The following is a 21,723-nucleotide window of genomic DNA, read 5'->3' as shown; positions in this document are numbered from 1 at the left end:
TTAAAAAAAAATCAATAAGGGAGGAGAAAATACTCAGGGTTCCTGATAAAAATTACTATTTATATTCACTTTGAGTCACTTAGGTTCTAACAATGATCAAATGAAGCTTAGCCTGAGACCTATTGAGAGCTAGAGTGATTTGGATCTAAGGCAAAGTCCTTGAGGAAGAAATTTAGCAGACAAACTCCTAGACATCATGGGAGGTGGAGGTTCCAGGGATCAAAATTTACTTTCCTTTGAGCCAGTACTCACAGGTAAGAGTATGATAATTTATGTGGACAGGAAAGAGAGAGGCAGATAGATAGAGACAGAGACAAAGACAGAGAGAGACAGAAAAAGATAGGCAAAGAGAGAGAGAGAGAGAGAGAGAGAGAGAGAGAGAGAGAGAGAGAGAGAGAGAGAGAAACAAAGATCTGTGTTATTCAATTGACAATTCTAGTTGGGTTTCAGTGGGGTAGCTCTACTTATAGAAGTTGTTTGTCCTTCATTCTTAAAGATCAAGACCATGACATCAGGGAGGCGCTGCCATGCCATGAAGTGAACTGGACTTAAATGAGAGAGGGCTGTGCAAGGTCACCTACCTCACTTTCTCCTGCAGAGCCATCTAGATCCAGTAGCCACATATAAAACAGAATGACTTGAGATGGCCTGCTAAGCTTTAGGTAAGGGCCAGACTAAATGACATCTGGGGACACTTTCAACTCTTAAAATTTTGTTCTTCAGACAAATAGGCATCCTGAAACTGTTTTCTCCTCTCTTTAGTCCTCCCTTTGCAATCCAAAGGATGAGTCAAATCACTTAAAAGTTCATTCAAAGGGGGAGAATTCTGGGAAGATGGCAGAGTTAGTTGGTAAATTTCAAGCTCTCCAGAGTTCCCCCCAAAACAGAACAAATCTATTTTGGTGTAGATTGGTGTAAGATCAAGAAGACTTGGGGTGAACAAGGGTCCTCCTGGCACAACCCAAAAAGCCTGGAAGAAAGGCCCCTAGCCAAGGATTAACCCAAGTGAAATGCAAATACTTCTGGTCTAGTTCTACAGAAATAGCCAGCTGAGGGCCTTAGGGCTGGGATGGGCTGGAACCTCTGCAGGAACTACAGAAACTTTGACCTCCTGGACTGTCTGTGGAGCTGGGGGGTTGAGTCTGGGAAAGCTGAGAGAACTTCACCTGATTAGGAACATCAGGTCCATTTATGCTGCAAAAATGCAGTCCTGGTCAAGTAGGAGCCAACATATATGGTGGGTGCAGAGATAAAAGGGCAGAATTGCTGCTGGCTATGGGCACTTGCAGAAGGGTGGAGCTCTTGGTTTAGGGTTCCAAGTCAGAGAAAAGAGCTAAAGTGAAGGCAGAGGCACTATCCCCCCTCCCATGATTAGAGGTGCTTATGTTAATACTTTCCATTAGGAAAAAAATGAGCAGGCAAAGAAGGAAGAACTCAACCATAGAAACTTACTATGGGAACAGGGAAGACCAGAGTTCATATTTAGAGAAGGACAATGAAGTAAAAAAAGCTTCTTCTACCCTAAAGAGTAATGTTAAATGACTCTGCCCTTAGAGAATTTATAGAACTCAAAAGAAAAATTTTAAATCAATTGAGAAACATTGAGGATAAACTTAAAAAAAAAAAAGAAGATAAAAGCCATCTAAGAAAAACAAGAAGATTATGAAAAAAAGTGAATCAACTAGGAAAGGAGATATAGAATCTTAAGATAAAAATAAGTCTGAAAATTAGAATTGGGCAAGGGGAAGTCAGTGAAGCTATAAGAGACTAAGAAATAATAAAACAAAATAAAGAATGAAAAGATAAAACAAAATGCAAAACATCTTATAATAAGAAAAACAACAGATGTGAAGAACAAATCAAGAAGAGGAAATATAAAGAATAATTGGACTACCTGAAAGCTGTGACCCAAAAAACAAAAAGAACCTTGACACAATAATGCAAGAAATAATCCAAGAAAATTGTCTTGGAGTGATAGAACATGAGAGGAAAATAGAAATAGAAAAATCCACCAATCACTACCTCAAAGAAATCCTTTGTGGTAAACACATAAGAATATTATTCCCAAATTTTGAAATCCTCCCAGATCAAAGAGAAAATTCTACAAGAAACAAACAAAAAATTCAATATACTGAAGCTACAATTAGAATTGTACAGGACTTAGCAGCAGCCACAATAAAAAAACACAGATCAGGAATCATATATATTGGCAATCAAAAGAATAGGGCTTGTGGCCAAAAATATCACATCCAGCAAAATTATCCATAACATTGCATGAAAAAAATGAACATTCAATGAACTTGCAGATTTTTCAAGACTTTTTTTCAATCAAACCCAAATTCAATAGAAAAATTGAATGTGTAAGAACCAATATCAAATATCAATTTCAAGGAACTTAATGTAGATAAATTATTTATGGTTCTAACATGTTTAAGAATGGCATCAGCAATTTAGTACAAAAGAAAAATTAGCATAAAGATGAGTATACTCTAAAAAGCAAAACTGCCTAGTAAAAATTGCAATTATGTTGTACAGATGAGATGCAAAGGAAGAATAGACAGAGGCATTAGACGGGGGAGGAGGGCTTGTAGTTTTAAAAATCCTACTCATATCAGGAATGGGCTAAATAGGCAACACTACATATACATCATAAAGGATATAGCAAACTCCAAAATCTATAAAGAAATAAGGGAGGAGGGATAAATTGAGGGAGAAGCAAAGGGTGAGTGAAGAAGAAAAAAGGGGGAATCATGGGCTGGGGACGGATAAATAATAGTAGGGCAAGTTAAGGAGCAGGATTAAAGCAGAGGAGTTTGAGGGATAGGAAAGAAGAGATAAGTCAAACTTAAAAGATTCAATCAGGGGAGAAATCTGTGTTATGTCAGCCACACTAATATTGTTTTAGATCTATGTTTACATGTGGGTAAATGCATGTGTATATGTATTATGTGTCTGAGTATCTGTAGATGTGTATACATATTGCTCTATGTGTGTATGTATAAAAATATATGTGTGTGTATGAGTGGGTCTGTGGATAGGTGTGAATGTGTGTGTATGTATATATATATGGAAGTATATATGTATATTATATATCTCTATATATTTAAATATGTAGATACATAACATATATCTGTGCTTAACTATAGCCTGCTTGAGTGAGATGGGGGGAATGAAAGGGGAAAAAAGAATAAAGTAAAAAAAGTGCACAACAGAGAACAAAACAATAACTTATAAGAAAGCAAAGAAAAGATAGATACTCATGAATATAATTTCTTCTACTATTATATATCCTTTCTTGAACTGGTAATTTATTGTTGTATATTTTGAATTCTCCCTGATGTTCTGCTAGGCACCTGACAATGTTCTATTTTGTTTGGTTTTCCATTTCTGTTTTCCTTTTTTCTATTCTGATTTTTTTTAAACAAAATATTTTTTTAAAAAGAAAATTCACTCATAGAGTGGTTTCTAAAGAATCTGGTTTAGTTCAGTAGTTCTACTTCAAAAATAAGGATCCTCAACACACTCATATACTTAGATTCTCCCAAATTATAATTTATTTAGTGCTTTGTCAAGTAGGAGCCAACATATATGGTGGGTGCAGAGATAAAAGGGCAGAATTGCTGCTGACTATGGGCACTTGCAGAAGGGTGGAGCTTTTGGTTTAGGGTTCCAAGTCAGAGAAAAGAGCTAAAGTGAAGGCAGAGGCACTATCCCCCCTCCCATGATTAGAGGTGCTTATGTTAATACTTTCCATTAGGAAAAAAATGAGCAGGCAAAGAAGGAAGAACTCAACCAGAGAAACTTACTATGGGAACAGGGAAGACCAGAGTTCATATTTAGAGAAGGACAATGAAGTAAAAAAAGCTTCTTCTACCCTAAAGAGTAATGTTAAATGACTCTGCCCTTAGAGAATTTATAGAACTCAAAAGAAAAATTTTAAATCAATTGAGAAACATTGAGGATAAACTTAAAAAAAAAAAGAAGAAGATAAAAGCCATCTAAGAAAAACAAGAAGATTATGAAAAAAAGTGAATCAACTAGGAAAGGAGATATAGAATCTTAAAGATAAAAATAAGTCTGAAAATTAGAATTGGGCAAGGGGAAGTCAGTGAAGCTATAAGAGACTAAGAAATAATAAAACAAAATAAAGAATGAAAAGATAAAACAAAATGCAAAACATCTTATAATAAGAAAAACAACAGATGTGAAGAACAAATCAAGAAGAGGAAATATAAAGAATAATTGGACTACCTGAAAGCTGTGACCCAAAAAACAAAAAGAACCTTGACACAATAATGCAAGAAATAATCCAAGAAAATTGTCTTGGAGTGATAGAACATGAGAGGAAAATTGAAACAGAAAAATCCACCAATCACTACCTCAAAGAAATCCTTTGTGGAAAACACATAAGAATATTATTCCCAAATTTTGAAACCCTCCCAGATCAAAGAGAAAATTCTACAAGAAACAAACAAAAAATTCAATATACTGAAGCTACAATTAGAATTGTACAGGACTTAGCAGCAGCCACAATAAAAAAACACAAGTCAGGAATCATATATGCTGGCAATCAAAAGAATAGGGCTTGTGGCCAAAAATATCACATCCAGCAAAATTATCCATAACATTGCATGAAAAAAATGAACATTCAATGAACTTGCAGATTTTTCAAGACTTTTTTTCAATCAAACCCAAATTCAATAGAAAAATTGAATGTGTAAGAACCAATATCAAATATCAATTTCAAGGAACTTAATGTAGATAAATTATTTATGGTTTTAACATGTTTAAGAATGGCATCAGCAATTTAGTACAAAAGAAAAATTAGCATAAAGATGAGTATACTCTAAAAAGCAAAACTGCCTAGTAAAAATTGCAATTATGTTGTACAGATGAGATGCAGAGGAAGAATAGACAGAGGCATTAGACAGGGGAGGAGGGCTTGTAGTTTTAAAAATCCTACTCATATCAGGAATGGGCTAAATAGGCAACACTACATATACATCATAAAGGATATAGCAAACTCCAAAATCTATAAAGAAATAAGGGAGGAGGGATAAATTGAGGGAGAAGCAAAGGGTGAGTGAAGAAGAAAAAAGAGGGAATCATGGGCTGGGGACAGATAAATAATAGTAGGGCAAGTTAAGGAGCAGGATTAAAGCAGAGGAGTTTGAGGGATAGGAAAGAAGAGATAAGTCAAACTTAAAAGATTCAATCAGGGGAGAAATCTGTGTTATGTCAGCCACACTAATGTTGTTTTAGATCCATGTTTACATGTGGGTAAATGCATGTGTATATGTATTATGTGTCTGAGTATCTGTAGATGTGTATACATATTGCTCTATGTGTGTATGTATAAAAATATATGTGTGTGTAGGAGTGGGTCTGTGGATAGGTGTGAATGTGTGTGTATGTATATATATATATATATGGAAGTATATATGTATATTATATATCTCTATATATTTAAATATGTAGATACATAACATATATCTGTGCTTAACTATAGCCTGCTTGAGTGAGATGGGGGGAATGAAAGGGGAAAAAAGAATAAAGTAAAAAAAGTGCACAACAGTGCACTTATAAGAACAATAACTTATAAGAAAGCAAAGAAAAGATACTCATGAATATAATTTCTTCTACTATTATATATCCTTTCTTGAACTGGTAATTTATTGTTGTATATTTTGAATCCTCCCTGATGTTCTGCTAGGCACCTGACAATGTTCTATTTTGTTTTGTTTTCCATTTCTGTTTTCTTTTTTCTATTCTGATTTTTTTTTAAATAAAATATTTTTTTAAAAAGAAAATTCACTCATAGAGTGGTTTCTAAAGAATCTGGTTTAGTTCAGTAGTTCTACTTCAAAAATAAGGATCCTCAACACACTCATATACTTAGATTCTCCCAAATTATAATTTATTTAGTGCTTTAATATTGGCAAAGTGCTTTATAAATATTAACTCATTTGACTCTCACAGCAACTCTAGGAAGTAGATGCCATTATTATCCTGATTTTACAGTTAGTGAAACTAATTTTTTTGGAAATCAAGTGACTTGCTTAAGCTTCATATAGTTAGTAATTATCTGAAAATATATCTGAAACTGGATCCTTCTGACTCCAGGTCCAGCACTATATCCATTGTACCATGTTGCTACCTACCAAAGGATACCTTACCATAAATTACAAGATTTCTTATAATGTATTTGTATGCATCAGTGATGAGATCCTGAGTAATTGGATGCATTTGGCAGAAAAGAACTAGAGTAATGCTTCACAGTTCCAATCTTTGTGGAGGTTGTGAGTAATCCCACTTTGCTATATTTGATCAGAAATCCTAGATATGTTAAACTCCTGAAGTTAAATTTCCCCTATAAATCTGTCCATGGCTCAAGCCATCTTTGCTAAACCCCTTTTGGGTTATAGTCTAACAGAACATTCTGCCTCATGGTCTCTTTTCCCTTCCTTCTCTCCCATGCCTCTGCCACGGGGTGTCTTCCCTCATTCCCTCACCAAGTTTCAAGCTACCTTTCTCCTTATAGCTAACTAACTCTTTTAGGATGCTAAACTCTTCTTTAGATTTAACCTGTCAACTGAGGGCATACTCCAACCTCAAGGGATGTTCCCTTTTTCCTGGTTAATTGTGAATTCCACTAGGGAACTTGACCTTTTCATCATTAATTGTTAAAACCCCTTTCTATATGTTCTTCCAACTCTATTTCATATTTACCATTCCTGCTTCTATTTTATCTCCTTGTCTGTAGCTTCTTATCATAAGTAAAAATACCTTATGGTAAAAGAGAAAGACCATTGTGAATTCTTTACATGACTAAACCCCAACATTTGGTGCCTAAATCTCATTATTCAGTACTAAACCCCAAATACATCATTTGGAACCAGGCAAAGCTCTTTTAGATAATATCATCAGTAATAATTAACATTCAGATGGCATTTTTCACAGAATTTAATAATAATAATAAACATTTATATAATGCTATGTGCTAATCTATCTATAATTGTTATCTTATTTGACTTTCACAAGCCTAAGAGGTAGCTACTATTATTATTCCCATTTTACAAAGAAGGAAATTGAGGCAAACAGAGATTAAAAGTCATACTACTTACTAGTAAGTGTTTAAAACTGGATTTGAATCCAGATGTTCCCGACCGATGGTTCAGCCTAATGCTGAATCCACTGTACCTCTTAATTGCCTGCCAAATGATGCCTTATTAACAATACAAGATTTCTGGTAATATAATTATATACTTTAGTAATAATTAACACTCAGATATTTTTCACAGAATCTAAATCAGAAGAAACCTTGGAAGTCATCTAATCTAATTCATATATGAAGAATTCCCTTTATTATATATCCAATAATCTTGTCTCCTCCTCCAGTGAGGGAGTATTCACTACATCCCTAAACAGCTCATTCTACTTTTTTGTTGTTGTTGCTCAGTTACTGATCCTATCTGATCTTCATGGCTTTATGGATCATGGTGTGCTGAGTTCTTCTACTTTCCATTATCTCTTGAAGTCTGTCCAAAGATGAGTCATCTTCATGGCTTCCATGATTCTCTCTCATTCACCCTCTGCCATTCTCTTCTTTTGCCTTCAGTCTTCCCCAACATCCCGGTCTCATTCTACTTTTGGAAAGCTCCAATTCTTAGGAAGTTTTTCCTTACATCAAACTTAAATCTGCCATTCTGCATTTTCCAACCAATTATTTTTTGTTCTGCTCTCTGGAGTCAAGTAGAATAAGCTGAATTCCTCTTCCACATCACAACCCTTAAAATTCTTGCAGATAGCCTAAAGAAGACTGGGAGGGATAGAATTGCTAACAAGTGCCAGTTCTCTTAATCGATTTTTTTTTTAATGTTGTTGAACTTGAAACTCTTCCCCACTCTGATTGTCCTCCTCTGGATACTTTCCAGCTTATCAATATGCTTCCTAAAATGTGGCACTCAGAACTCATCATGATATTCTACACCAGTGAACAGCGGGTCTGGTCTTTCCTTATTCTTGGATGTTAGATCTTTTGTAATTATAGCCTAATATTGAATTGTCCTTTTTGGCTGCCATATCACACTTCAATTTAATCAAAACCACCCATGTGCCAAAGAAAATCTTCTAGGGCAGAATTGTGATTGCCTGGCTAAACTTTTTGGAACATAATGTTAATGAAATTGGCTTCCAGACTTACATTTCCACATGACCTAGTTAACTCCATAAGGAATAAGAACCCAAAAAGAGTTTCAAAACTGCAGACAGTTCCCTCCAATATCTTAAATATGGACCATTGATCCCAAAGAGTACCCCACAACCCTTCCCACTGAGGAATTTGTTGTCATTGTTCAGTCATGTCTAGTTTTATAGGATCCCACTTGGGATTATCTTGGCAAAGATACTGGAGTGGTCAGCCATTTCCTTCTCCACTTCATTTTACAGATGATAAACTGAGGCAAGCAGAGTTAAATGATCTGTTAAATCTGTTGTCAGATTTAAACTTAGAAAAATGAGTCTTCCTGACAGGTTGCATTCATTCTGCTAGGATGGCTCTGGAGGAAAAAGTGAAGCAGGTGACCTTGCCCAGCCCTCCCTCACTTAAATACAATTCACGTGCATGTCATAGCATCCCCTCTCTGAGGTCATGGACCTCTTCGATGACAAAGGACACACAACAACAATAACAACGACATCACTGTAGTTGCTCAACAACAACAAATTTACCTTAGGCTTCTATAAAAGCAGTAGGGAGATGCTTGGAATGTAAGCTTGCCCTGTGACATCTCCTAATAAATGATAAGACTCTATAAATGAAAAGGCCTCTAGTCACTAGACTCTCTTGGGATCAGACGAGATAATCTTTGAGATCCATTCTAGAGATTTATATTTGTATGATCCCAATTTTCCCACCTGTCATAGGAATCCAGGTGGTCTGGGCTAAACACTAAACCCTAAATTTGCTCCTGGGAAACTGTGCTAGTCATTAAGGACCTTTCAGAATCTATTAGAAAATGAAAACTTCAAAACAGCTTACCTACGAGAGTCCAGAAAACCCATGGAATAAAGGGAGATTTCCCCAATTAATGCATAATCAGGTACCATCATGGCAACTGTTCGGAACAAGGCCTATGGGAAGGAAAAAACCAGCTAATCAGAACATACTAGAAATATACGCGTAAATACTGTGCCTATATTGGCAAAGTAAAAAATAATAATAAAGATTTATGTTCTTTTAGGAAGGCAATATAACATAATGGATAAAGAATGGACTTTCAGATTAGAAAGACTCTTATTGGTTTTGCCAGATTGTGTTGGTTCCTCACACTCGGAGTCCCTTACATCAATATGGAAAGATTTTTGATTGGTTAGGCTTTTACAAAACTACTATCTCATTTGATACTTATGCCAATCCTACAAAGTAATTGAGTTACATTGTCCCCATTTTACAAATGAGGAAAATGAGGGTTGAAAAATCTAAGTAACTTGGCCAAAGTGATATATAAGAAAAAGTGGAACTGGGGATTGAACTTATGTATTGTTCAGTCACATCTGATTGTGACCCTATTTGGGATTCTCTTGGCAAAGATACTGGAATGACTTGCCATTTCCATTTCTAGCTCATTTTACAGATGAGGAAACTGCGATAAACAAGGTTAAGTGACTGGCTCAGGGTAACAAAACTAGTAAGAGTCTGAGGCTGAGTTTCAATTCACAAAAATGTCTTCTTGATTCCAGGCCTGATATTCTATCCACTGTGCCACTTAGCTGCCTAGAACTGAATCCAGAGAACTAAAATCTTTTTTTTTAATGCAAAACATATTTCCATATTAACCATATTTCAAAAAAAAAAAAAAAGCAAGAAAAATAAAGAGAAAATTTACACTTCAATTCATACTTATCATAAGTTCATCAATTCTCTCCCAGTGGTGGATAACATTTTTTTCCCATTATGAATCCTTTATAATTATCTTGGATCCCTGTGTTGATCACAGTAGCCAAGTGCAGTTAATCATCATTATAATATTGCTATTACTGGGCACAGTGATCTCTCAGTTCTCACTATACTTTGAATCAGTTCATACAGGTCTTGCCATGCATTTCTAAACCACCACCCACCTTGTAATTCCCCATAGTATAATAGTATTCTATCACAATTATATGCTACAACTTGTTTAGTAATTCTTCAATTGATGAACAATTTCTTAATTTCCAATTCTTTGGAAGCAGCTGTGATATTTCTATGCCTATAAATCCTTTTCCTTTTTCTTTGATCTCTTTGAAATACAGACTTTATTGTGCTATTTACTGGATCAAAAGGTATTCATAATTTTATAACTCTTCAGGCCTGTTTCCAAATTGTTCTCTAAAATGAGCGCTTACTACTTATCAACAATCCATTAGTATACCTATTTTTCCCTCATCCTCTCCAGTATTTGTCATTTCTAACAGGGGTGAAGTAGAATTTCGGAATTGTTGTTATTTTCACTTTTTCAATCAATAGTGATTTAGAGCACTTTTTATAATTATAGATAGCTTTGATTTCTTCTTCTAAAATCTATTTATATCCTTTGGGGATTTTTCATTTGGGGAATGGCTTTATTTTTAGAAATTTGACTCAAATCTATATTCAATATAAATTTGAGAAATGAAACCTTTTTCAGAGAAACTTGCTGTAAAATTTTTTGCTATGACTTCAATTGTACCTTTTAGCAAAATGTAGTTTCCCTGATTATCTCTTTTCATTAACTCTGTTTTGTCTGAGATGATGGTTACCCCTACTTTTTTTTTTTACTTCAGTTTTGCTAAAGCATATTGGAATCTGGTTCAATTCTTGAGTTTAACTTGATTTTAGGGGTAAATTCATGCCATTTATATTCATTGTTATGATTATTGTGTTTTTCTCTCTATTCCTTTTTCCCCAATTTCTTTTCTTTCTCTTTTTACCTATCCTTTCTCTAAGGTCTTTTCATAATTTTGCTGCATCACTTTATTTCTTGTACCAGTTGTTCTCTACTGCTTTTATTGCTTTCTTTTACTCTCCAAGGAATTCTTGTTAGGATTGGGCCCAATTAACCTTTATCTTTGAGGCTTTTTTTTTGGTAGCTGTTTTCACAATGTCTCTTGCCTCCTAGCATATTTCTTTTTATATTACATAACAGTGCTACTCTATGAAGAAAAGAAAATTCCACTGACAATATCTTCTTTGGTTATCAGAGGAAAACCTAGGATCTTGTGATGGGTTGTGACAATAACTTTATTCACAGCACAGGAAACAATCTGATATGATGGAAAGAACATTGGACTTGGGAGTCAGGAGATCTGAATTCAAATATTACTGACCTCTTAACTGCATGACTTTGGGGAGATAATTTTGCCTTCTCTGAGACATAGTTTTCTTTTTTTAAAAAAATTTCCCTCTATTATGTGTAAAGAAAATTTTAAACATTCATTTTTTAAAATTTTGACTTCTAAATTCTCTCCCACCTCCTCCCCTTTCCTGAGAATGTATGCAATTTGATATAGGTTATACATGTGCAATCATGCAAAATATATTTCCAGAATAGTCATAGACATAGTTATCTAAATCATAAAATGCTTTATATCAATTTTATACATTTTTAAAGCATTATATAAAAGTGAACGATCATTACTATTCAGCCATCTACCATTTCATTAATTAAAATAGGGTTGTTTTTTTTTTTTTTATGGTGGCAAAGAATTGGAAACTGCGGAGGTGATTGTTAATTGGGGAATGTTATAGTTTATGAATATGATGGGATATTTTTGTGCTGAAAGAGAAAATGAAGGAGATGGTTTAAGAGAAATCTTGGAAGAGTTGTATTAACTGATGAAAAATGATGAGCAGAACCAGATGGAAAAATGATATGACACAATAGACAATGACCAACCTAATAGAGAGGTAGTATCTCAGATTGGAACATATTTGATAAAGGAGGGGAACTTGGCCAATGAAAGAATTTATTTTTATTAACTACACATGTTTATAACAGGGTGTGTGTGTGTGTGTGTGTGTGTGTGTGTGTGTGTGTGTGTTAAGGAGTTAGGGAGAGTTAGAAGAGAATGAGAACCTGAAAATAAAATTAAATTGAAAAATAAAATTGAATAAAAAAAGATAATAATCAGAGAGACTACCAAACTGCAACAGTCTACTTTGATCTAGCAATACCACTACTAGGTCTATATTCCAAAGAGATCATAAAAAAAGGAAAAAAAGGATTCACATGCATGAAATATTTATAGCAGCTCTTTTCACAGTGGCAAAGAAATTGAGGGAATGTCCATCAATTGGGGAATGACTGTTCAAATTATGGTACATGAGTGTAATGGAATATTATTGTGCTATAAGAAATAATGAACAGGCAGACTTCAGAAAAAAAAAAATTAAAAAGATGAACAAATTGATGCAAAGTGAAATGAGCACAACTAGGAAAACATTATACATAGCAACATTATATGATGATTATCTATGAATGGATGACTCAGTTCCTCTCAGCAACAAGATTATCCAAGACAAATACAAAGGACTCAAAACGGAAAATGTTATGCACATCCAGATAAAGAACTAATGGACTCTGAATGCAGATAGAAGTATATTTTTCTCACTTATTTTATTTTTTTTCATGTTTTTTTTTCTTTTGATCTGCTTTTTCATAGCTGTGACTAATGTGTAAATGTGTTTTACTTGATAGCATGTGTAGAAAGAGAGGAGGGGAAGGAGGGAGGAAGAAAAAATTGGAACTCAAAATCTTTTTTAAATGAATGCTAAAAATTGTCAACATGTAACTGGGGGAAACAATAAAATACTATTAAAACTAAAAGAAAAGAATTTTTAATTTTCAGAGTGGAAATAAATGGCTGAACTAACACAGAGTTTATTATGCCCCAATAAACTTAGAACAGCAGGGAATAGCAACTTATAATCTCAAATAAAACAACGGTTAAAAAAAATTACTGTTTTAAAATAAAGATAAATAGGGTAAGTACATTGTGCTTAAAGGAATCATAGGTAAGGAAGTAATATCAGTATTTCATATATCTGATGTATGACTTATGTAAGCACTTAAAAAATAAGGTAAATATATTAAAGGTGGAAGTAAAAGGCAAAACATAGCCAAATACTTCAATATGACTCTTCAAGATCTAGGCAAATCTAATAACAATTATTATTAAGAAAAAAAATTAACGACGTGGGAAGGATTTTAGGAAAATTAGAAATGGTAGATCTCTGGGAAATTTACAAAATTTACAATTCAAAAATACAAAGAAGAATATACTTTTCTCAGCTGTGTGTAACATTTTTTACAAAATTTTGCCATATGTTAGAGCATAAAAATTATAGAAAAATACAGAAAAGCAGAAAAATAAAGATATTTTTTAGTGACAGCTCAATAAAAATGTACTCAATAAAAATCCATTGAATAAAAGATTCAAATTTACATGGAAATCTATAATATATCTTAAAGAATTTTTGGATCAAAAAACAAATCATAGGACCAATCGATAATTAAAGAAAAGTTTTAAAAAAATAATCACAGAGGCTTCACAGAGATACTGACAGTTCAGGTCAGGGTATCAATATTATTAAAAGGAATTACAAAATATGAATCTCATATTTTATAATTGTACTGCATTTTAAACTTCCCAAAATACTTTCCTTTGGTTCTCAAAAGACATCTTGGGGGTGGGAGGGTGTAGGACATTTGTCCCTATTGCAGTTTTATAAATGAAGAGACCTTTCACACAGTTAATTATGGAAAGACTGGCATAAAAATTTTGGTTTTCTGTCTCTTAAGCTCAGGTTCTGTTATACTACATGGCCTTAGAGAGATACTCAGGGAAATATTACAGTAAGCAGCAAAAAAACAAAACAAAACAATGAACGATGACAAAGAAGGCATTTATACCTGTTATCAAATATTCTAGATTCTACTTCTAATAATGTCACCTGAGCCTATGAATGATAGTTGTCTCTAGGATGCCCCAATTCCATAACGCCAAGCATTTACCTTGAGATTATCAGGAAGCTCTGCCCGACCTGCATAGCCAGGATTCATGGTAATAAAGACAGCACAGGTAGGATTCAAAGAGAGCTCAGTGCCCTCAAATATGAAAGTCTTGAGCTTTCGGATGATAGCCTGTTGAATGCTGAGGATCTGCTGGGCCACCACAGACAGTACCTCAACCTAGGGTGAGAAGAATGTCTACTTGCTACAGAACCTCTCATTTCCATCCCAATACAAGAAAGCATTTTCCAGGAAAGAATATTTAACTACCTAAAGCAGTATGTTAATCACTTAAGAAATACTGTTCATTGAGAAATGGATTTTAAGATTACTAAGGAATGCCAAAATTAAGCTGTAAAGTTCTCAGTGAAAAACTAGAAGGGGGGCTTGGCTATTAGCAGAGAAGAAAAGAATATATGAGTGTGTGATATATAGTAGGATCTAAAACTAGAAAATGCCTTAGAGATTCAACTATTTAAGAACCAGAGAGAAGTGACTTATCCAAGTACATATGTGGGTATGTGTGCTTATATTTGTGTACATATTACTGTTTGTATCTATGTGTGTACCTTGAATACATGTGTGAATGCATTTATGAGATGGGGAAAGAGAAAATATAATGAGAGTTGTAAATGGTTTCCTCAGTAGTTATATTTCAAAATTAAATTAAATCAATAAATATTTATCAGGTACTTACTATGTCCTGGGTGCTATGAAAGATAGGTTAACAATATAAGGCCTTCTCAAGTAATAGAATTCAGATTCTCCAAATCCTCCTTCTCTTTTTCTCCTGCATTCCCATGTTTTGCCATCAATAGTTACCTCAATCCTGTTGAATTCATCAAAGCAGGCCCATGCTCCAGCTTGGGCCAAACCCTTGAAGAACTTTCCCATGGCTTTGTAATCCAGACCATCAGAGCAATTGAAGACCACACACTAAAGAGAGGGAGGAAAGTACAACAAATGTCACTGCTTCCCAATCCAATTTGGCTCTCCATTTTTACCCAAGAATGCTAGAATATTACATTTAGAATGCTCATATGATTTAAATTTAGATCTAGAATTGATCTCAGAGGTCATTTAGGCCATCCCTTCACTTTAAAGATGAGGAAATGGAAATCCACAAAGTTCAAACGATTGTATGCTAATGTTAAGCATCAGAAAATTTGAGCCCAGAGCTTTGACTTCTGTATCAGTGTACTCTTTCCCCTATAGCATAATGCTTCATAGTTCAATCTTCTATTCAATGTGTAGTTTCCAATCCCTCTCCCTCTTTATAATCCTGTTGTAATCTTGAGTTTCAAGGTCTGTCTTCTATAAAGAGATCTTCAAAGGGATAGGAAATAACCAAGAGGGTCAGGGTAATATTTTCATTACCTGCTTAGCCAAGGCCTTGGCTAGATCTTTTGTAGTTTCTGTTTTGCCTGTCCCAGCAGGACCCTCTGGGGCACCCCCAAGATTCAGTTTCAAAGCTCCCATTAAAGTCCTAAGGAGAACAAGACTCTAGGTCATTCATTGAGTCCTAGAATTTATAGGGCAGGGAGAGTTTCCAGTAAAGCTGTTATCCATTGAAAAGACGTCCCATCTACTTAATAATTTTCTCCAGAGATATTAGAAGCCAAAGACTAGACCAAATAGCTAGTATATGCTGGGGTCAATAGAATTCTCTAGTTTTTATCAAAATCCAAAGAGTCATTACTGCCCCACTCCCATTTCTTGTTCAAATTTGGATACAATCTTCTTCCAACTGATTACAAATTCCTAGGAGAACAGTTATGGAGTTGAGTTATCCCTGTTCAAAATTGAAGACCATCTAACTAGCCACTTATAGGCTAATGATGATGATAATAGCAGCTAACAATTATATAGTCTTTAAGGATTACAAAGCACTACATGTAGGATTAACTCATTTTATCTTCATAACAACCTTATGAAATAGATGTTATTATTATCTCTATTTTACAAATTAGAAAGTAGCCAAAAAGAGATTAACTTGCCGAGTCATAAAGCCAGTAAGTGTCTGAGATAAAATTTGAACTTGGGTCTTCCTGATCTCAAATTTTTCAAAACAAAAGTAATCATAGTATTCTCCTTGGTCCTAACCTTGGCTTTCTTATGTTAATCCCTGAAGTTAAATTTCCCCTATAAATCTGCCCATGACCCACTTCATCTTTGCTGGGTTAAAGTCCAACAGACACTCTGTCTCATGGTGTCTTTGTCCTTGTAGCTAATTAACTCTTTTCAGGTGCTAAATTCCCCTATGAATTTAGCATGCCAGTCAATGGTGTACTCCCACCTCATGGAGTATGCCCTTTCTCCTGGTTGATTGTGAGTTCCTCTAGAGAACTTGTTTTTTCCATTGTTAATTATTAAAACATTCTTTGCTAACTATGCTCTCCCAAACTTTATTTCATATTTACCATTCCTGATGTCTATTATATCTCTTCATTTTGTCTGTAACTTCTCATCATAAATAAAAATATCTTTTGGCAAAGGAGAAAGGCCATCATGAATTTTTCACATGACTGAACCTCAACATTTAGTGCCAATTGCTCACATCAATCTCATCACTTGGTATGCTGTACCTCAAATACATCCATTTACAAATGAAAAAGTTGGACTGGTTGATCTCTAAGTTCCTTTTAAACTTTAAATCTCAGGCTCTTGAAAAAATAGGGAGTAATAATGGTTTTCAGCATCATACTTATCTATTTTGCATAGATGTAGAATTACAATTGATTAATATACCTAGTGCTGTATTTTGCTGCCAATGGTGCCCTTTTTCAAAGAGTATCAACTTAAATTTACAGTAGATACAAAGCAGGACCCAAAAGGTGTTGTTGCATCAGCTTCCTAAAATGGTCTTGGATCAGAAAAGGTTTTAGAACAGTAGATTGGGAAGGGTGGGCAGAGTGTCAAATGGCAAGCCTCTAAACAGTATTTATTGGAATTCAGTTTGGTCCTCCCTCTCATGTTGGAAGAGAGAGGAAAGGTATTGAGAAGCATGGTGGCTGGGACAAGGAGAAATGATAGCTCTACTATGTCTGTCCTAGAATGGACAAGATCTTGAATATTTTGTTCCATTTTGATTGCTTTATTGTAGGGAGGATGTTATAGACACCAAAAGGCATTCAGAAAAGAATATGTCCAAGATGATTAGGCATTGAAATTATGCTAAATGAAGCTCAGTGGAAGGGATTGGGAGCAATTATCCTGAAGAAAAGAAAAGTTAAGGAAGACACTATAGCTGCCTTCTACTTATTTGAAAGCTGGAAAAGGAAATACTTTTGTTTTTCTTGGGCACAGAGGACCTGACTAAAAACAATAAGTAAAAGTGGCAGAGAGAAAGATTTAAGCTTTATATAAGGAAAAACAAACAAACAAAAAACTTAACAATCAAAATAATCCAAAATTAAAATGAATTGACTTTGGAGAAAGCATGTTCTCCCTCACTAGATGTCTATAAATCTAAAACTGCTTCCAATTGAAATTCTGTGAAAGAGGAAGATAATAGAATTACAGAATCTCAGAACTGGGAGGGATTTTTCATTGGCATTTCTGGTCCACTACTGTCAAACTCAAAATAGAAATGAGATTGATAAACCACATTAGAAGGATCCCTATAGGCCATGTAGTGATTTAGAAAACTACATATTAACATTATCTATATTCTATTGTATTTTTGTTTGTTTTGTTAAATGTTTCCCAATATGTTTTAATCTGATTCAGGGAGTGTGGTGGGGCAAATACTTCTAATTTGTTATAACTCAAATTTGAACAGGAATCTCCTCTAAAATATTTCTACTTAAAACTTCTACTTGCGGACCTGTATGTGCCAAAATGTTTGTGACAGCCCTGTTTGTAGGGCTAGAAACTGGAAATTGAATGGATGCCCATCAATTGGAGAATGGCTGGGTAAATTGTGGTATATGAATGTTATGGAATATTATTGTTCTGTAAGAAATGACCAGCAGGATGAATACAGAGAAGACTGGCGAGACTTACATGAACTGATGCTAAGTGAAATGAGCAGAACCAGGAGATCATTATACACTTCGACAACGATATTGTATGAGGACATATTTTGATGGAAGTGGATTTCTTTGACAAAGAGACCTGAGTTTCAATTGATAAATGATGGCCAGAAGCAGCTACACCCAAAGAAAGAACACTGGGAAACGAATGTGAACTATCTGCATTTTTGTTTTTCTTCCCTGGTTATTTTTACCTTCTGAATCCAATTCTCCCTGTGCAACAAGAGAACTGTTCAGTTCTGCAAACATATATTGTATCTAGGATATACTGCAACATATCTAATATATATAGGACTGCTTGCCATCGAGGGGAGGGGGTAGAGGGAAGGAGGGGAAAAATCGGAACAGAAATGAGTGCAAGGGATAATGTTGTAAAAAAAATTTACCCTGGCATGGATTCTGTCAATATAAAGTTATTATTAAATAAAATAAAATAAAATATTAAAAAATAAAATAAAAATAAAAGTAAAAAAAAAAAAAAAAAACCTTCTACTTGCAAACTTTCGTGTACTCCCAATTCTTTCATTCTCCAAGTTAATCACCTCCATTCAATTCAATTGATCATTGTTTGGTGTGGTTTTGAATCTCTTCATCATCTTGTCTGACTGAACAAAGTCAACATCCTTCATAAATTGTGATACCCAGAACTAAATTGTGGGATTTTCTTACAGGCCACAGGGCCCATGTCAAATTCCTATTATATTCAAATTTTTCTCTAGAAGAGTCTTGACCAGGAGTAAGATGCAGCAGAGGAAGAGGCAGCAAATGAGAGATTTTTGACCTCATTTTGAAAGGTGAAACCATGCCATAGGAATTATCAAAATTTACCTGTAACATCTGTCAGTGAGAGGGGTAATCACCAGCCGTGGGGAGTTTCCCAAGTACTCATAACCATACAAAGCTTCTGTAGTGATCATTCTTACAATCACATCGCTGATTTCCCAGTAATAGCGAAGCTGAGAGATCCATTGGAAGTCATTCAGATCTTCAACTTTGTCAGCGGCTAATTTGGCAACCACATCACGAGCTGTCCAGATACATAAGAATGAACAGTTTTTCTCTATCGCTTTGTGTCTCTCTTTCTTCCCTTATTAAAAACTCAGAATAAATATCATCTACTTGTAATTCATAGATACTCAGACATAAAGGAAACCCAGGTCAATTAGATCACCTTCTGCCTTCAAATAGGTTTTAATTAAATCATGCCAAAAAAATTGACTTGTCTTTTAATAAATGAAAGTCATCTTTTAATCTTCTACCAACCTCTAATTTTTACACCAAGAGTTTTCCTCAACTACTATCTTTTTCCAAATCCCAGGATAGAAAGTCATCCTTTCTACAGGATATTATACATGCATCTTATTAAGTGGCTATGGTGTGGTGAGTAGGGATATTCAGCCACTATCATTGGTCCCTCCCCCATTTCTTGAGTACAAACAAATTTGGAAAGTATCAAAGGAACTGTAATTTTTTTTTTAATATCATTTTGTTAGCTACAAATCCCAACTAAACAGAGAGCTTCTGGTCAAATACCTCACTGTATCTCTCAGAATATCCTCCCATCAGTCAACTTTTTAATGAAAACTATCTTTCTGAAATGTATACCCAGACTAACAAAGGCAGATGGCTAACAATGTTTATAAAAACAAAGAAAACATTTAAAACAAAGAAATCCTTTGAGATTATCTCCAATTTATCCTGTATATGTCTTGCATATATGTAGCTGTTAGCATGTTATCCTCATTAGATTGTGAGTTACTTGAGGGCAGATACTATTTTTTTCATTTTACTTATTTAGTAATTTTTCATTTCATATTTATTCATTATTTTTCATTTCATTTTAATTTATCAGTGCTTAGCACAGTGACTAACACAGAGTAGGTGCTTTTTGTCTGTTCTTGAAGAAAGATAAATAAACTTCCCCTGTGTATATAGGAAAAGGCCTAGGCTCCCATAAAGATGTTCAAGGGAAACTTGGGGTCTGTAGTTTTGTGTGTTTACTATAGGGAAGAGGTTGATCTAGCAACATAGCTTCTATCCCCACAAATGTCAGCTCCATCACCTAAGACGCTTGACTTCTAAAGACCAGGCTTCTTTCTTTATGTTTTCCTTAAACTTTTGTTCTTTCAACTTTAAGTTACTTTTTATGGGTTCCCTTTCTGCAGCTTCATGGTGTCTTCTACTCACCCCCAATCTGAACTGTCTCCTGGACTTATTGAACTGACTTTTTAAAAGTTCACCCTGAAGCACAGTCTGTTATTCTTCATCATTACTGCTTCCTTTCTAATTAATTCAAAAGACTAATCTGTACCTCATAAAGAAATCTAATGATCTGGTTGCATCTTTTAAAGCTAGTGAAACAGGTTGGGAGGTGACCAGATCCCATGTTTTCAAGGTCTACTCCCTTACATATATAAGGGAGACTTTACAGAGCCCAGTAGAGAATCAGGCCACAGAAACATTGTGATTAAAATGTCACTAAGCTCCCAACACCTTTCCCCCTTTCTTCCAATCTTCTTTTTTTTTTTTTTTGTTTTTGTTTTTGTTTTCTCCATAGAAAATCATTAAACCTATCTCCCTACAATTCCATGACCCTGGGACAACCTCTAAAGCTCTCAGTCAATGAATAAATTTGAAGACATTCATCTTAATGGAGACTTAGGCACAGAATTCACTCTTATTTTTTAATCTGGGAACCCTAAAAATCCTATTATCAATTTATTCTTTCCCTTCACAGGTAGTAATATTGTTTCTGAGAGGCAGGAAAGAGTTACATAACCTTTGGTTATTAATCTTCTCTAGGCCGCTCATAGAGTGAGATGGGATGTCTGTGGTGGTGCCAAAATTCAAATTCTTTGGCTTATAAGGAAGATTTTGCAAAAGAACTGTCAAGTCTTTACTATATGCCTCGGATCAGGACAAGTTTCAGAGCTGACTGCTAGGTCCATATTTGTCTACGATCATTTTGAGGGTCATCATTAAGGAGGTATAGGAAGGCTAATTCCATTGAATGGATCCAATTCACCCTTTCTCTCCCAACTCATTAACATTTTATACAGATGAAAGGAGATTTATATGAATACCAAGGATACCCTTTGGAGGGGAAAATGTGAAGATATCGTAAAGGGGAAAATAAAATCTGAAGGAAGTATATGTAAAAGGGAAGGAAGTAGGTGTTTCAAAATCAGAGATGGTTAAGTGTGAGGGAACAATTTATATTGATTGTATGTGAACACAGAAAAATTTCTCCTAAAGTGCTCAGCTGTTACTCTCCTACTCAATAAACTACATTGGCTCCCAATGGTCCTCCAGGACCAAATATAAAATTTTCTTGTTTGTTTTTTAAAACTCTTCATGATCTGGCTCCTTCCTACCTTTCTGGTCATCTTACCTGTCTATATACTCTAGAGATTCAGTGATAATTCCCTTTTTACTTTCATTCAAACACAAAATTCCATCTCCATAGCCCATCCTTTGCACTGACCATTCCACATTACTAAAATACTATCCCTCTTCACCCCTGCCTCTTGGCTTTCCTGCCTTCAAGACTCAGCTGAAATCCTATCTTCTGCAGTTGGTCTTTCCCAGTCACCTACTTCATATCTTCCATTTATGCTATATGTATCTTATATGTACATAATTATTTGTATGTCATCTTC

The 21,723-nt window shown here is 34.7% G+C and overlaps 1 protein-coding gene across 1 annotated transcript in view; it reads right to left on the bottom strand.

Moving 5' to 3' along the window:
* The window catches only part of DNAH3 (dynein axonemal heavy chain 3), a 211,538-nt gene that overhangs the window by 83,746 nt on the left and 106,069 nt on the right, over positions 1–21,723 (bottom strand). Inside the window, exons 29-33 of the mRNA XM_052001473.1 lie at positions 18,893–19,091; positions 15,408–15,516; positions 14,853–14,966; positions 14,034–14,210; positions 9,041–9,132 (exon numbers count right to left, since the gene is read on the bottom strand). Of these exons, the coding sequence (XP_051857433.1) occupies positions 9,041–9,132; positions 14,034–14,210; positions 14,853–14,966; positions 15,408–15,516; positions 18,893–19,091 (691 nt within the window). The remainder of the gene's footprint in view (positions 1–9,040; positions 9,133–14,033; positions 14,211–14,852; positions 14,967–15,407; positions 15,517–18,892; positions 19,092–21,723) is intronic.

This window comes from Antechinus flavipes, chromosome 1 (assembly GCF_016432865.1).
Source record: "Antechinus flavipes isolate AdamAnt ecotype Samford, QLD, Australia chromosome 1, AdamAnt_v2, whole genome shotgun sequence".
Taxonomy (NCBI): Eukaryota; Metazoa; Chordata; class Mammalia; order Dasyuromorphia; family Dasyuridae; genus Antechinus; species Antechinus flavipes.
Note: the sequence above shows the minus strand (reverse complement) of the source record. Positions and strands in the feature narration are given on the sequence as shown.